The sequence below is a fragment of the Centropristis striata genome, chromosome 20 (genome assembly GCF_030273125.1).
Source record: "Centropristis striata isolate RG_2023a ecotype Rhode Island chromosome 20, C.striata_1.0, whole genome shotgun sequence".
Taxonomy (NCBI): Eukaryota; Metazoa; Chordata; class Actinopteri; order Perciformes; family Serranidae; genus Centropristis; species Centropristis striata.
Window position 1 is genome coordinate 32,799,776 of NC_081536.1, and position 18,086 is coordinate 32,817,861.

The window sequence follows — 18,086 nt, forward strand, 5'->3', positions numbered from 1 at the left end:
AGGAGTAAAAAGAGGCTGAACCCGTCCAGCAGCAGGAAGAAACCAAACCAAGAAACAGTTTGAACAAACTGCAGGACGTGAAGAAGAAAACCTCTTTGACAGGAGAAACAGAATCCTTCAGCTCTTTCTTTGCAAGGCCTGATGGGATATGAAGTCCGAACATGAAACGAACCCTTTTTACTTCTCGGGAAGTTCACGGCAAAAGCAAAGATATCGACGCCACAAAGCGGTTCTCGTGATCTGGTGATTCTTGAGAATCCAGAAAGCGTTCGAGACGTAAAAAACATGAAATATGTTGAAATCCTCTGAGAACCTTTGAAGTGTTCATAAAGTGTCTGTGGGTTCTTTAGAGTCTTTAGTTCCACAGAAACAGCTTCATCGTGTTTCCAGCCGACCAGACGAACTCAGTGTTCTTCAGTTCCTCCGATCACAAAGTGAATCAGTTTTCCTTCTGGACAAACATTAATATTTCAAACAAAAAGCTTCAGATGTTTCTGTAGTTTTAAACATGATGAATAATGTAACAGGTGAAGAACAGCAGCAGCAGTTTCTCTGCTGACCAACAAACAATAACTTCATCTCCAGCAGGATTCAGTTTTTCTTTAATTTTGAAAGTTTTTTTAAATCATAAAACCTTGAAGACTTTTACTTTTTTAAATTCTCCAAATCTTCTAGTTATCTTTCACAGAAGTGGAAAGTAACAAAGTAAATGTACTCAAGTAAACATGAAGAATATCAGGAAAAAAAAGAAAAGAATTAAATAATAATAAAAACAGGAAAAGTACCTGAATAAAACATAAAAAACATGTCGGAAATTAAAGGGAAAATATATATAAAAAATAACAAATATCCAAACAAAAAAAAAGGAAAAAGATGTAAAGTATATTTTTTGCTTAATAATTTTATTTAATATCCTTTCGGAATGTTTTTCTCATTTATTTAGTAACTTTAGTTACATATTATTAATATAAAATATTAAATAAATTATATTATTTATTAAAGTGATGAAAACATGAATGCATCAATAATTATAACAAAATAATATAATTTATATTTTATTCTGCTGAGTGAGCATCACCACCAGGTGGCAGCAGAGAGAACCGAGCTGCTGGACTTCATTACCCAGAAACCCTTATTCCCATCAGCAGGAGCCTCTTACAGGTTGTTTCATGACGTCAACAAACAAACAATAAAAAAACAATATTTCAGCACAACTCGTAAACTTTGAGTGAAGGAAAAGAGAAGAGGAGGAATGTGAAGTGGACGGATTCAAAAAGATTCAGTTTCCAGCATGAAGAGAGAAACTGAGCAGAAAAATAAATAATAAATAAAATAAAGTGAAAATATTCTGCAGATCGAAAAATTATATCTTACTTCTTTAGATTATTTTCTAATAAATTCTTTGAATTTCTTTCACAAATTAAATGTATTTTTTATCTTGTAAATCCACATGAAGAATCATAAAAGTTCCTGATTGTTTGTTTTATTTATGCAGATTTTTTTCACATTAATTATTCTCACAATAATAAATAATCTGAGTCACTTTTAAGACAAAAATTATTTGATTCCAGCTGCTTAAATGTGAATATTTTCTGTTTCTGTTGAGCTTCCAACATGTTTCACTATTTTCTGATTCACAGAGAAAATAATTTAACAGATTATTTTCATTCCTGATGAATTATCCAACGTGATGACATTTTTTTTCAGTTCAAATTAAATTAAATTATTATGACAAAAAGCTAATAAGTTACTTTATCTGATTTATTACAATCATTTTATGTTTTGGTTTTAAACTCAAATGGAATATTTTCAAAACTTTTCAGACTTTGTACGAACCCCGAAAAACAACAATTTCTGAAATTAAAGAGAAAAAAAAAGGAATGTCTTTATATATTTATCTTAAACACATTTATATAAAAAAAGTCAGGAAAATAATTAGAAAAATATCAACAAAATAAAAAATTCAAGTATATTCCAAAGCTTGAAAACGTCACTACGAAAAGGAAACTCTTCAGACTTTGTACGAACTGAAAACAGGAAAATATTCAAACAGAGAAAAGACGAAAGAAGCTGCAAACTGAAGAAAAACGACTTTAATAATTAACTGATAATATAAATAGTTGGTGATTAAATCGAATGAATGATTTGTTGAGTAATTGTTGCATTAAAATGCTGCAGAATATAAAGTAAAGAAAGGAAAAAAAAGAAAGTATTATTAATAATTCTGGGATGTTTGCAGATTGATTTTAGATGAATTATTTATTTTTATTATTTTTCTGCTCAGTTTGTCACCAAAGATCCTCACACACACACACACACACACACACACACACACACACACAGAGTAAGGAGGAGGTTTTGTGAGTCCTGACTCCTCCCCCCCTCCCTCTCTCCCTCTTTGCTCGGTCGCCACGGCAACAGTCCCACGCTCTCCGTCCGTCACGTCAGGTCGCCATGGCAACCTGCTCCCCCGTCTGTTGCTAGGAGAAGCAGCGCGGCCGTGCAGGAGGTCAGGAGGAGAGAGAGAGAGAGAGAGAGAAAAAAAAAAAGTACCTACAAAATGTTTCTGAAATGATTTGTGACGTTTGAACCTCCAGAATAAAAGCATCTGACAGCAAAATAAAGCTTTTATTGTGAAACTCTGACGGATGAGCCTTCTCCTCCGTGTTTTGTCGTGCGGTCGGTCGTCTCCTCTCCGCCTCCCAACACAAACGGTTTAAAGGAGGAGTCCGCCTGCTCCCCATGATGCTTCATGTCTCTTACGGCGCCTCGTCCTGTTTGCTGCTCTGCTTCTGCAGCTCCGCCTGCTGCCCGCTGCCGCCGTTCTTCTTCTTCCCCGCCTCTTTGGCGCCGCCGCCGGTCTTGGAGGCGGCGGAGGAAGACGAGGTGGACGTGACCTTCAGGCTCTTGGACGTCTTGGTCCCGCGGGTCTTCTCCTTGCCGGCGGCGGCGGCGTCCTGCGGCAGCGTGGGGCTGGAGTGCGCCCTCTGCAGGCCGCCGTCGTCAAACAGCCGCGACTCGAAGGCCGACAGGTCCTCGTCTCCGCTCGCCAGTTTGGCCCGGAGCAGCATGGCGTACGTACCGTAACGGGTTTTCTGCAGAGGAGGCGGAGACAAGAGACAGAGGTCATGATGTCATCACAGTTTCTCTCTTTCAGTGTTTCCCACAGGATTTTATCTCCCACCAGGAGAAAAATTAGTACATTTATAAGTAAAATAAATCAATCTGGTGCACTTTGAGAGCTAAATGAGAACAAACACCTCACAGAACATTTTTCACAGTCGGAGATACCGTATTATAGAATCTTTGTTATCCTGCTGGGTCATTTTTAATTTCTGTCAACATGTTTCCACTAGAACACGGAGCAGCCAGCCAGGGGGGAGAAATATCTGGCTAGAGGGGTCTGGGGGCATTTCCCCCCTGGTGATTTTTTTTCCATAAAAGCCTAAATTTGGCTGAGATTGCATATATCACACATGATTGCATGCTTAAAGAATTATTTTAAAGGAGAGTAAGGGTTATTGTATATTTTATTTAAGGCATCTTAGTTTGACAGCCTTCTTGTAAATTCTGTGGTCGACACTATGCTCTTATTTTGAAAGCTGCATGTGTTTAGCGACAGGAGGCTATTCAAAACAGTCACAGTTTGGTGTGATTAGCCGTGTTTCCTTTAGGGGGAAAGTCTCAGGCCACGCCCTCTCTAATGTTAACACTTACTTTATTTAGGATTTAGGAGACTCCGGAGGCGACGTATGGTTTTCGATCGTCGTGTAATCGCTTAGCGACAGTTTCGACCGTCATCACATAAGCGACGGATTAAACACGGGAGAAGCAACTGTGGCCGCCGTCTCCGCTGATCATAAACAAAGCAGTATGACTAATTATGCACAGCGTCTCCGCTGATCATAAACATAGTGATGGTGAATTAACCGGTGTCCGGTGCTTGTTGTAAACAAACAGAGATCACTAAGAGAAAACCTCCTGCAGCAGCAGCACATACACACTGTACTGCTACAGAGCTAACGGTTAGCCTGTTAGCACATACACACTGTACTGCTACAGAGCTAACTGTTAGCCTGTTAGCACATACACACTGTACTGCTACAGAGCTAACTGTTAGCCTGTTAGCACATACACACTGTACTGCTACAGAGCTAACTGTTAGCCTGTTAGCATATACACACTGTACTGCTACAGAGCTAACTGTTAGCCTGTTAGCATATACACAGTGTACTGCTACAGAGCTAACTGTTAGCCTGTTAGCACATACACACTGTACTGCTACAGAGCTAACTGTTAGCCTGTTAGCACATACACACTGTACTGCTACAGAGCTAACGGTTAGCCTGTTAGCACATACACACTGTACTGCTACAGAGCTAACGGTTAGCCTGTTAGCACATACACACTGTACTGCTACAGAGCTAACGGTTAGCCTGTTAGCACATACACACTGTACTGCTACAGAGCTAACTGTTAGCACATACACACTGTACTGCTACAGAGCTAACTGTTAGCCTATTAGCAGACTGGATGCTAAGGGGTTAACATCCCCTCTGGCTCTGCAGCTGGGAGAGACTGCTGCAGGAGGACTGTGCCGATTTGACTCGTTGTTACTCTTCTTAACGAGCCGCCGACCACTGCCGGCTTGATTGTTTAAAGCAGTTTGAACCGTCTTGTTGCTGAATTTTTTTTTTCTTTCAGCTTTTTTTGCTGAATATAAAATAAGAAGAATTTTGTGCACTTTATTTGCCGACTCTGCTTCTTATTTTGTTTCTCTATGCTGTCGAAAGAAACAACCGTCCTGAAGATAGATTTCTAAATATTACCTCTAAACTCTAATATCAAACTATAAACAAACACTGGTGACTCATTTCTCCACATTAACCCTCTGAACTCCAACATGCTGTTATTTGCTCTTTTTGCCTTGTATTTCACAGCAGAATGTAATGTTTTTAGCAGGATCTGGTTAGTGCGAACGCTTTGTTGCCTGTATCTAGAATAAAGTGATACAGAAACAGAAATACCAACATTTTAACACAAGTTTTGGTCACGTTTTAGAACAGAAACTTTCGTAAGCGACGATCCGTTCAAGGACCATCGGAAATTTTAAAACTCTGACCACAATGTCTGTTCTTATACTCTGTCAGGTTGGTGTTTTTTTCAAGAGATATTTCTAAAATCTAAATTTTCTCTTTTGCTCTTAAGTTTTATTATTTTTTCTTTCTGTCATCATCTCTTATTCTAATGTGAAATATTTTCCATGTTTTGTTCTGAAAATTGCATAAAAATCAGTAAAAGCCAGCGGCGAGCCAGAAGAGAAGGAGTGTTGGCTGCTGAGCAGGAACAGAGAGTAAACAGCAGACTGGTCCTTTAGCTGAGCGCCGTGTTCCCGACACTGTTTGTGTCTCTGCAGCCTGTTTGACACCAGACCGACTGATTCAGCGACAGTTTGTGATGAAGACGAGACAGAAGGAGCTGCAGAGAAACTGTCAGTTATATTCAGAGCTCTGAGGGAGTTTACTGCAGAGATAACACGTGACGCTGTTAGAGAGGAATCAAATGTAAAGATGAAAAGATTTTTGATTTCTAGTAAAGATGCTCTACGGTGAAATGACTAACTTGTGTTTTCTGTAAGAGATGGCAAAAAAAATCCATGTTTGTGGTAGAAAGAGACTAAAAACAAGCATTATCGTCAAAGTTTGAACTTTCCGACGGTCCTTGAACGGATCATCGGTCACTAATGTTTCAGTGAAAGACGAGCTCAGTTTCTCCTCTTCCTGTCCGTCTCACCTCGAACTCCAGGTATTCCTGTCGGAGTTTCTGCTCCTCCAGCTCGCGACCTTTCACCTTCCGGTCCGGCGTGGAGGCCGTGAGGTCGGCCAGCTCGGAGGAAACCGCCCTGAACCGGTTCTCGTGAGACTTGACCTGCTCTTCCTGTTGGACAGAAGATGAACACTCAACACTGGACTGTAGGATGACATGAATAAAACTCAACACTGGACTCTAGGATGACCAAAGATAAACTCAACACTGGACTGTAGGATGACAGAAGATAAACTAAACACTGGACTCTAGGATGACATGAATAAAACTCAACTCTGGACTGTAGGATGACATGAATAAAACTCAACACTGGACTCTAGGATGACCAAAGATAAACTCAACACTGGACTGTAGGATGACAGAAGATAAACTCAACACTGGACTGTAGGATGACAGAAGATAAACTCAACACTGGACTGTAGGATGACAGAAGATAAACTAAACACTGGACTGTAGGATGACATGAATAAAACTCAACTCTGGACTGTAGGATGACATGAATAAAACTCAACACTGGACTCTAGGATGACCAAAGATAAACTAAACACTGGACTGTAGGATGACATGAATAAAACTCAACACTGGACTCTAGGATGACCAAAGATAAACTCAACACTGGACTGTAGGATGACAGAAGATAAACTCAACACTGGACTGTAGGATGACAGAAGATAAACTAAACACTGGACTGTAGGATGACATGAATAAAACTCAACACTGGACTGTAGGATGACATGAATAAAACTCAACACTGGACTCTAGGATGACCAAAGATAAACTAAACACTGGACTGTAGGATGACATGAATAAAACTCAACACTGGACTCTAGGATGACCAAAGATAAACTCAACACTGGACTGTAGGATGACAGAAGATAAACTCAACACTGGACTGTAGGATGACAGAAGATAAACTAAACACTGGACTGTAGGATGACATGAATAAAACTCAACACTGGACTGTAGGATGACAGAAGATAAACTCAACACTGGACTGTAGGATGACATGAATAAAACTCAACACTGGACTGTAGGATGAAAGAAGATAAACTCAACAATGGACTGTAGGATGACAGAAGATAAACTGAACACTGGACTGTAGGATGACAGAAAATAAACTCAACAATGGACTGTAGGACGACAAGATAAACTCAAATCTGGACTGTAGGATGACAGAAGATAAACTCAACACTGGACTGTAGCATGACAGAAACCAGAGTCAACACTGGACTGTAGGATGACAGAAGGTAAACTAAACACACTGGACTCTAGGATGACAGGAACTCTGATCTGTACCTGGGTCAGTTTGGTGTTGGACCCCGGCAGAAGCGGGCGGCTGAATCTCTTCTGGGATCCGATCGCCGCCGGGAACGGTGGCGCCGAAAACATGGCCGCCACAACGTTGATGCGCGTGATCCACGACTGCATCTGTTCTGCGTTCCTTTAGAGAAAAGTCAGAGACAACAACAATCAACCTGAGTGCACAAACATATTCAGTTTATCATGATATAAAACGGAGAAATGCCGAAAACTGAATTTTGTGCATAATAAATTGTGAAAAATAAATAAACAAATAGCCTTATTGTTGCAGCTCTACTCGACCCCAGGATGGGTGTCCAAATTCTGGTTTTAAATAAGTGCAACAAAGCCAACAAGTGAGCAGAAATGAGACATCTTTATAGATAAAAGAAGAAAATCAGAGACAAAAACCCTTAAGCTGACTGAACATACTGGACTAATGTTGCAGTCGACTAATTGACAAAAAATACTCGGCAACTAAAAAAAAAAGCCAGAAAATGTTGTTTTCAGTGTTCAGAATCTGGAGGTTTCCTGCTTTTCTCTGTTCAATATAACCAGCAGATTGTTGTTTATGAGCTGGGAAGATGCATTATCATCAGAGTTTGAATTTCAGATGCAGACGGTCCTTGAACGCATCATCGGTCACAAAAGTTTCTGTTATAAAAAGTGACCAAAACTTGTGTTAAAATGTTGATATCTGTGTCAGAATTTTTTTATTCTCCATGTGTCATTTAAAATAAAGCGTTTGCACTAACCAGATCCTGTTAAAATAATTAGTTCTGCTCCTCAGAGACACTGAAGACATGATTGATTCTGCTGAGACCAACGGTCACAAGACAAATATTCACTGAGAATCTGTTTACACAGAGCAGAGAGGAGAGGACAGGAGAGGCTGTTTACACAGAGCAGAGAGGAGAGGACAGGAGAGTCTGGAAACATTTTTTCCTTGTAAATTTGGGAGTTATTTGTCTCAGAATATTGTCTCTCCTTTTTTATTTATTTGTGAATTAAAAAAAAAAACTTTTTTTTGTGCACTTGGAGAAGTGTTTGTGTTCATTCTAACTGTTATTCTGCACAACGACTGTTTGAGTTGTTCTGATTGTGCTGATTCCACAGAGCTGCAGGACTTATAGATTATAGAGATTGTATATGTTGCAGTGAGGAGAATGAAGCGTGTTGCTGGGGTTCAGAGGGTTAACGGCGCTGTGATTGGTCCTTACGGCGCCTGCAGCAGGAACACCCTCCAGTCGGCCGTCCTCAGGTAGAAGACGTTGGGCCTCTTGCTGTAGTCGGCGGCTCTCATGGCCAGAGAGTGATGGATGGACACGGCGTTCTTCACGTCGTCCTCCGTCAGCTCGCGCTCCGCACGGTACTCGTCCTGTCGGCCAATCACAGAGCAGCGTCAGATCAGGCAACCAATCGTGTTTAAAGCCTCGAACACTCACAAGGTCAACTACAACTCCCAGGATGCATTATTCTCATGAGGATATTATTCATGATGCTGTTCTTTTTATTTTTATTTCTAAAAATCTAATTATTCTGTTTTAACAAGAAACTTTTCTTGTTATCACAAACATAAACCCTGAATATCAGGGGTCTCAGACTTGCAGCCCTCGTGCCGATATTTTGTGGCCCCCACCTTGATATGAAAGTTTAATGTGAGCTTTATATGAATGGCACTTTACCGTGTTGTGTGTGGAAGGTCCCTTTAATTACTTTTTTTGGTAATTTTGTGTCTTTTTTTGGTAATTGTGTGTATTTTTTGGGTTATTTTGTTTCTTTTTAAAGTAATTTAGTTTTTTTTGTCATTTTGTATCTTTTTTTGGTCATTTTGTGTTATTTCTCTAGTAATTTTGTGTCTTTTTTTTTGTCATTTTGTGTCTTTTTAAAGTAATTTTGTTTTTTTCTGTAATTTTGTGTCTTTTTTTAGTAATTTTATGTCTTTTTTTTGGTCATTTTGATCGTGCCTCCGGCGGCCCCCAGGCAATTTGAGTTTGAGACCCCTGGTGTATATCATCATTTTAATACTTATTATAACAACATTGTGTTATTGTTGCTTATCAATTTATTACTGAAAAATAAAAAGTTTCCTCTTCAAACAGAATGATTTTGTGCAATATAATGAAGATAGAAAGATTCATTTATAACATTAAAATATTTTGTAATGATGTAAAAAAATGATATCAAAATTACATCATATTAAGATGTTTTAAAAAATATATTTTTTGTTATTACTACAAAACAGTTTATTCTGTTTTATCAATAAACTTATTATATCTTGATAAATCACAAACCTTTCATTATCACAAAAATAAAGCAGCCTTTCTCGATTGTTTTATTTATTTATTTATTAATCATGTTGCTTTATTAAATTATTTAAAGGAAATGTATTCATAAAGCAGAATTCATATTAATTTTATGTTTCAGATGAATTTTGTTTTATAAGAAAGCTTCTTAATAATAAAATATAGGTGATATATTTTGAGGAAAAAAAATATTTTATGTGTATTAATAGAGAAAAAATGTATTGTAATGTATTTTCTTCAAAATGTAAAAATAAAAAAAAAGGAAATAAAGAACTTAAAACATTAAAACAACACAACTATTAAAACATTTTTTTTGTAAAAGTAAAAACCTTATTAAAGTTATTAAATCATTGAAACTTTAGCACATTAAAGCTGATTCACATTTAGAAAGAGTCAGATATAAATCAGAGAAATCTATTCTGGGACACGCAGAGGTAAAAACAGACTCTTAATGTGGAGACACTGTGTGACCAACAGCAGGGGCTGCTGGGAAATGTAGTTTACCTTCTGCAGGTAGAGCACCAGACCCTTCAGCATGGCGTAGAAAGACTTCCAGCCCCTCTTCCCCCGCGGAGCTGCAACAACAAGGCATCATGGGAAACCATTAAAATCAAACTTTACATCGTTTTATCAGCTAAAATATTAATAATATACGTCTGAGGTCGTTTGGTGACAGACGGAGATGAATGTATGCTATTTTTTTTTTTTAAATGTAAATGAGAAGAGGATCAAGGACGGAGCCCTGAGGAACTCCACACATCACGTCTGTCTGCTCAGATACATAATAACACAATATTATAAATGTACGTTTTATATATAGAGAGAAAAATAAGATATGACGTTGAGCTGGAAAACCAAAAGTGCAACTGGTGTTAGTTTGGGAGGATTACACTAAAATCTAAAATCCAGAATAAATCAAGACAGTTTGAAACTCATGCAGCCGTATAGAAATATTATTACATGCAGATTTCAGCGTCAGCAGCCTGAAAAGTGCTCTGTCAATAATAATAAATAACATTGAGTCAAATAGGAAAAGAAAACTGCAGAAGTTATTTACCAACACAGATCATTATAAAAATAATTTAAAAAATACATTAAAAAAAACATTTGTGAGGAGAAAAGTTATCTGGAGGATAAATCAGCAAAATAAAGTGTTAAATAAAAAAACACAGTTCTGTAAAAATAACCTTAAATTCAACTGGATAGATTCAAAATGATAATGTAAAGTACAATGTGAAAAAAGGAACAATAATAAAAACAATTTTGACAATAATTGTTGTTAACCCTGCAGGGAAATATGTTGTGAATTTTATTTCTGTGACTTTTGTCAAACAAAATAAATATAATAAAATATAAATTAATGCAGAAAATGAAACACAAAAAACGTTCTGCTCGATTCTGTTTTTCTCTGTCAGAAGTTTCCTCGTATTTCATATTTTATGTTTCTATATATTAAAACTCCCCAAAGAATTAGAAAGATTTCTGGCCTTAAAAAGCTGAAAAATTATAACAGAAACATGAAATAAAGGAGCTGTGAGATGAAAATAAACCTCTGAAGTTGGTGGAAAAGTGAAATAATGTTTTTACAGAAGAAACTAAAACTGTTGCTGTTGCGTTTACTGAACCAGCCGTGAACACGGAGTCGTACTTCTCTTCCCGTCGGGGTCGGCGTGGACTTTGCGGACGAGGAAGCCGCTCTTGTAGAGCTCGCCGTCGGCCTGCTGGGCCACGCCCACCAGCGGGTTCCCGCCGCTGCCCAGGCGCTTCATGGTGTGGGAGGCGGAGTCTGTTCGCACGTCGGCCAGCTCCGACATCGACTTCCTCAACTCCTCCTCATCGCTGCAGGAGACAGAAGAGACAATCAGACTGTCTGACACTGATTTTATCACTAATTATTCTGAAAACGAGTCCCAGTTTCTGCCTCCTCCTCGTCCTGTTAACCCTTAATAGGACACTCATTGAAATACTTGCAAATTCCAAATTTCAACCCTAGAGAATATTGGAGGATATTACATACTGCCAGGATGAGTAAAAACAAACATACGGACCCGGGGGAGGGGGGGAATATTTTGAGAATAAAGTTTACGAGATTAAAGTGGCAAATCTACGAGAAGAAAATGTGCAGATTGGTGAGATTTAAAGTGGTGAATCTGGGAGAAAAAAAATGTTTTTCCCCACTTTTTTCTCGTAAATCTGCGACTTTTTTCTTGTAGATTTGCCACTTTAATCTCGTACATTTACAACTTTTTTCTCGTAATATTTCCCGGGTTTGTATTTTTATTCATACTTGGCCCTAATATGCCGTCAGAGTCAAGTTCTCCTCGTACAAGTCACTGAAGAATGTACAACTGTTTCTTGCAGATTTTTTTTTTAATTTCTAAAAATGCTATTGCTACACATAATGACAAAAATGTCACTGGTCTGTTGGACTTGAACAAAAATAAACAATATTTTTGTTGCTTAAGCTTATGTATTCAGTCATTATTCAATGGTATACTAAAAATCCTTGTGAAAAAAATACTTCTCACTGTTCTCAGGTCAAATATTTATATGCGATTAAAATGCGATTAATTTCGATTAATTAATTACAAAGCCTCTAATTAATTAGATTAATTTTTGATGTTGATCCAGTGAGTCAGTGAGTCCAGTGAGTACATGTATATATATATATACACATATATATATATATATATATATATATCTACACACACATATATATATATATATATATATATATATATACATATATATATACATATATCTACATATATATATATACATATATCTACATATATATATATATACATATATATACATGTAGATGACCCTGTCTGATGTACCTGTTCTGCGTGTATAATTATATGTTTGTGTTTTGTTTTTTCACTGAAAAATCAATAAAAAGAAAGTTTAAAAAAAAAGAAAAAGAAAAGTCCAACAGCAGACCTAATAGACCAGCTAATATTAATGACTAGGGGAACATTAATGTCACGATTTGATTCAACTTTTTATGTTTTTTTTAAGCTGTGAAAGTTGTTCTCTTGTTGGAATATCTCTGTTGTGTAATACTTGATTAAATTATTATTTAACCCTTTGTAGTTTTGGTCTGTTTAGTCAGTTTCTGTCTCCTCCGTGTCCTGTCTGGATATAAAGTTTAAAAAAAGAAATGTTCATGTTGCCATGTTGGTATCAGCCTCACCTCTGTTACCTGATCATTATTCTCACTCTGACTCACTGGATCAACAGTTAGAACCAAAAACTAGTCGATAACTTTACTGAAACATCAGGAAAAGTCCAACAGACCTAATAAACCAGCTAATATTAATATCTAGTGGGACATTAAGTCTTCATGTGTTCTTCAGGACGGGACAGCTATTCCTCCATCAGAGATAAAAACAAGTCAAGTTTATATTATAAAGAGTTTCACGACAGTTCAGCTTTTGACTTTAATGTCACAATTTGACTCACTTTTTTTATGCTTTAAAGTTATGCTTGTCTTGATTTGTGAAGAAAAAAAAGTCTTCTTCTCATCCTAAAACGTGTTCACCTGTATGACCTGATCATTATTTTCACTCCGACTCACTGGATCAACATTTAGAACTAAAAATAACATAAAATCAAATTCATAAAATGATGTTTTTCTCATGTTTGTCTCCTCACCATCCAAATCAATGATGTTGGTGGTATCTGGTGATAAAGTATTAAATCCATAAATCAATGTGACGGAAAAGTGCTCTGTGAATTAACATTATAAGAGAATAATATATGTATTTATGTGGCTGTATGAGTGATGGAGGAGAAGTTTCCTGCTGTATGAGGTTTTCACTAATGTTTGGTAGATTTCATCACTTTGAGGTGATTAAGGGTTAAAAAAAGAAGCTAAAAGACAAAGTGAGAGAAATCATGAGAACATTTTCTGTGAACAGCTGCTGCAGATAAATAACTGAAGAGTTAAATAAATAAGAGGCTGAACATGAGGGAGGACAGATGCTAAACACATACAGGACGTGTGTGTGTGTGTGTGTGTGTGTGTGTCCACAGCGGAGCATGGGCGTTGGGATGCTGACCTGTAATTACAGCGAGGAACGGAAAGCAGGAAACGGTTGCTGTGGCAACAGAGGCTTAAATAAGAGAGTCGGGGCAGCACACACACACACACACACACACACACACACACACACACACACACACACACGCTGGTGTTTTAAACTCACATCGTCCACTGGAGCTTCTCGTTCTTGATGGAGCTGTAGAGAGTCTGCAGAGAAAACGCACAGTCAGAGAGTGTGTGTGTGTGTGTGTGTGTGTGTGTGTGTGGGACCCTTGGCTTTTCCTTTAAACACACAACAGCAACCATCAAGTTTAAACTTTTATCTGCAGAAATAAAGAAACAAAAACAAACTGTTGTGTCGTGGTTTCAGAGACGATATTAAAGTTATAATAATGTAAAAAAATTATAATTAAAAACATACATGAATAAATGCACTTTAAAACGATTGCACTGACTTGTAGGATTATTCCTTTTAAAAGTTTATTTTTATCAAATAAAACCCCCAAATAGGGAGGGGTTGAAAAAAAAAAAAAAAAGATACAGAAAATCCCCCAAAATATACACAGAAACTGTAAAAACAGAATAAAAATAATAATATGTGCGGAATGCTTCCATCAGAAAAAATCATTAAACTTGAGCTTAAAATGCTGATATTTGATTTAAAACGTGTCCAATTAATAAAGTTTAAGCTGAGGTTGTAGATAGATGAACAGCTGGTGATCATCTGCATATTGCACATATAAAGGGTACAGAATATAAAAAGGGGCCCAGAACGCCTCCTGGTGGAACACCAACAATCATTTCAGGCTTCTCTGATACAAAATCACCCAAAATAACAAGAAAAACTTCCTGGATTTTCACATTTAAAACACTTTAGTCAGCAAAAAATGATCAAATGTAAAATGTCCAAATATTTGTTCCTCTGTGCACCATTATCAGTTATTATACTGTGAAATACATCAATATGCAGATGATGCACAACTGTATATCTCTGTGTATCGTATATCTCAGCTGAAGGAAAGGAATGTCTGATCTGATCTTATTGTTAGATATATTTTAAGTGAAAACATGGAAATGTTGGAAATGTAAAAATCTGACAGTGGCGTCATTTATAAACAATAACTTAAACGCTTTTAAGATATTATTTATTGTTTAAGTATTTTACAGAATTAATGTATTTTATTTTTAATATTTTACATTAAATTTTATGTATAAATTAAAATCAATTAATAAAATATTTTTTATTTAGATTTCTAATTTAAATTTAAATTTTTATGCATTTTCATATATTTAATTTAAATTTATATTTCATTATAGTTTTGTTTAGATTAAATGTTTACTTAAATTTACATTATAAATAACATTTTTATTTTTGGAAACATTTTAAATAAAAAAAAATCTGTTTTTACAGTTTTTGGCTGATAAATTTGTCAGTTTGTTGATTTTTTAAAAACAAAACAAACTTTAAGGGCTTGTTACACGTGAGACATTCAAGGACTTTTGGGAAAATTGGAAATTAATGAATTTGTCAATGATAAAAGGTTTTAATTTGGTGATTTTTTTAAAAAGAAAACTGGCTGCAGGTTCAGACGTTAATAAACTTTAAGTTTTCCTGTTTTTGTATTCATATCTCATGCTGCTCCTCTCGTTAATGAAATATAAAGAGAGTTGTTTCCGGCTCTACCTTCTTCTTGCGGCTCTGCCGGTGCTGCTGCCCGTCCTGCGTTTTGCCCAGCAGGTCGGGGAAGGCGAGCGGTTTGAGGGAGCGGGAGCGCGGCGTCCGGGGGTACCTGAACGGGTCGGTGTCCCGCGAGTCGCGCCCGCTCCGCACCGAGCACAGCGAGCGCGAGCGCATGCGGCCCGACGAGTGGATGCTGTTCACGCCGATCATCGTGCTGCGTTCAGGGTTCACAGGAGCATCGAGGCCGAGTCCCGAGGCCGAACTTTAGAGTCTTTACGATCCAGAGGAAGAGACAGAAAGTTTCTTTAGTTGAAGGGGCGTGGCCTAGAGGGGCGTGGCCAGAGGGGCGTGGTCTGAAGAAATAACGACCTCCGGATCATTCAAACTGTTCCTCTCCGTTTATCAGAAACAGGTGTGACTCCACTTCCACAGCTTCAGATCTGGATCCAGGTTTCAGTTTCCAAACAGGAAGTCTGATGTTTTGATTGAGGACACACACACACACACACACACACACGCAGTGAGGATGTTTAGACTCGGAGCTCAGTTTTGGATCAGACGTGTTCGTCCTGCAGCGTTTCCTCTGGATCTCAACCTGCTGCTGATTTATCTCTCAGGCTGCTTCACAGTTCTGCATCAATATTTCTGTAAAAATCCTACGTTTGAATTCAACATTTACAGTCTGAGCCGCTTCAGAAGAGTCTAACACATGCAGACTGTAAAGTTCAGAGCTTTGAATCAATCTGCTGATAAATGAATGAATGTAGAAAATATAAGAATATTTAGGCATAAATACACATATTAATACACATATATTCTGTTGCTGCAGGATTTCTCCTTTAAATTACTGTTTACATTGAAAAGAATCTGATTCAGGCATTGATATTTACATTAATACAGTTTATTTCTGGAAACCTGCTGCAGGATTTAAACTCTTAGATCGTTTAACATGAAACAAATTAAATCTATACATCTGTTTGGATATTGTTTGCTTTACAATTCTTTAAATTAAAGAGTTTTCGTCGGAAAACTTTTATTTCTGCGACTTTCTGCACAATTCTGCTGAATAAATTGAGACGGAGTAAATTATAGTTTTTAGTTATCAATCAATAAAATGAAAAGTTTTGCTGTTTTTAAACAGAAAATCTCATTTTTAGTGAAGAAATAAGTTGAAAAACATTAAAAGCTGCAGCTAGCGACGATTCATCTGCAGATTAATCACTTGATCGATCTCCAAATATTAAATATATCTTAAAAAACAGGCGACAATTACAGATAAGTATTTCCAAACGCAAAAATATTATTACATTTATTAGAATTTTTAGAGCAAATTAAACAGCAAATCATCCTGAAAAAAAAAAAAAATCCTGAAGATAAACAATTAAAAAACAGTTTCCGATTAATTTCCTGTCAGTCAGAAGATCGATTAACTGACGAATGTTTGATGCTCGAATGAAAATAAAAATAATGAAAATAATAATAAATATCTAAAATTCTGTTATCAGACTTTTTATGGCAATTAATTGTTGTAAATAATTATTAATTAATGTTTAAATTGACTTCCTGTTAATTAAAGGAACGTGAGCGCGACACACACACGCGCGCGCACACACACACACACACACGCACACACACACACTCTGCCTCCGTGTGAGTGTGTGTTTAATCCTCAACTCTGTAGAAGCAGTGATGCAGAATTCATCCAAACATCCAAAACACAAACAGCTCTCCTCTTCTTCTCGGATGCTGATTCTGCAGTTTTTCAGCAGATTCTGACTGGTTCTTGAACGCAGCGTCCTGGTGCTGATGATGATGGTGGTGATGGTGGTGGTGGTGATGCTGCGGCGGCGGCGGCCGTGGTGGTGGCGGTGGCGGTGGAGAAGAAGAAGAAGAATATCAGGAGGAGGAGAATCCCTGCACTGTGTGACGGAGCAGCAGCAGCTCGGCACTCTCACGTCCAAAACATTCACCAAAAACACCAGAAAGACGAGGAGGCAGGGGCGAGCGAGCACACCCACACATGCAGACAGAGAGAGAGAGAGAGAGAGAGAGAGAGAGAGAGAGAGAGAGAGAGAGAGAGAGAGAGAGAGAGAGACCCCAAAACTGACGTCAGCTTCCTCCGAACGGCTGGAGATGGAGGGATGATGAAGAGAAAACAGAGGAGAGTTTCTCCTGTTGCACTCTGGGAGGAAAAAGGAGAGAGAGAATCCCTTGTTCCTCCTCTTCAACTTCACTCCCACTCTTCTTCTTCTTCTTCTCCTCCTCTGCTCCTCCTTCGCTTGTTGTCGTCTTCGTCCTGCAGGAGAATCCCTCCGTCCGTCAGGTGAGCTCACTCCTCCTCCTCCTCCTCCTCCTTTTCTCCTCCTCTCTCTCTCTCTCTCTCTCTCTCTGCTGAGTGTTGCTCACTCGCCCCCTCCCTCCCTCCTCCCGTCTCTCTCTCTCGCTCTCTTTTTTCCCTCTCTCTCTCTCTCGCTCTCTTTTTTCCCTCGCTCTCTCAATGCGCATTTTCTCTCTGCAGCAGCGGCCAATCAGAGCGCAGGGAGGGCGGCTAAGGCCCGCCCTCTCTGCTCTCCTCGGAGCTGTCACTCACAGAGGATCACAGACTGAATGTAAATGCAGCCGAGAGGAAAAAAAAAACACAGAAATCAGCTGAAATATTCAAATCATGACTCAGCGACTTCTCATTGATCGTCTGTTAAACACATTTCATGATTTATTAATAACTGAATGTAACAAAACTGTTTATTTCCACCTGTAAACATTCAGTTACAGGTTGGAAACATTTTGAAATGTTTTTTTTAATATATTAAGTATTTTACAGAATTCATTTATTTTATATTTTATATGTTACATTTATTCTTTCCAATATTAAATATTGATTTTACATTTTTTCAAATGTATTTATATTTCATTTTTAATTAAATTA

At 37.7% G+C, this 18,086-nt stretch overlaps 1 protein-coding gene across 1 annotated transcript in view; it reads right to left on the reverse strand.

The window, feature by feature from the left end:
- Positions 1-209: 209 nt before the first annotated feature.
- Positions 210-18,086, reverse strand: part of psda (pleckstrin and Sec7 domain containing a) — a 32,009-nt gene continuing 14,132 nt past the window's right edge. The window contains exons 8-14 of the mRNA XM_059323938.1: positions 13,643-13,686; positions 11,080-11,270; positions 9,936-10,006; positions 8,346-8,503; positions 7,123-7,267; positions 5,794-5,937; positions 210-3,095 (exon numbers count right to left, since the gene is read on the reverse strand). Coding sequence (XP_059179921.1) covers positions 2,760-3,095; positions 5,794-5,937; positions 7,123-7,267; positions 8,346-8,503; positions 9,936-10,006; positions 11,080-11,270; positions 13,643-13,686 — 1,089 coding nt within the window. The 3' untranslated portion in view covers positions 210-2,759. The remainder of the gene's footprint in view (positions 3,096-5,793; positions 5,938-7,122; positions 7,268-8,345; positions 8,504-9,935; positions 10,007-11,079; positions 11,271-13,642; positions 13,687-18,086) is intronic.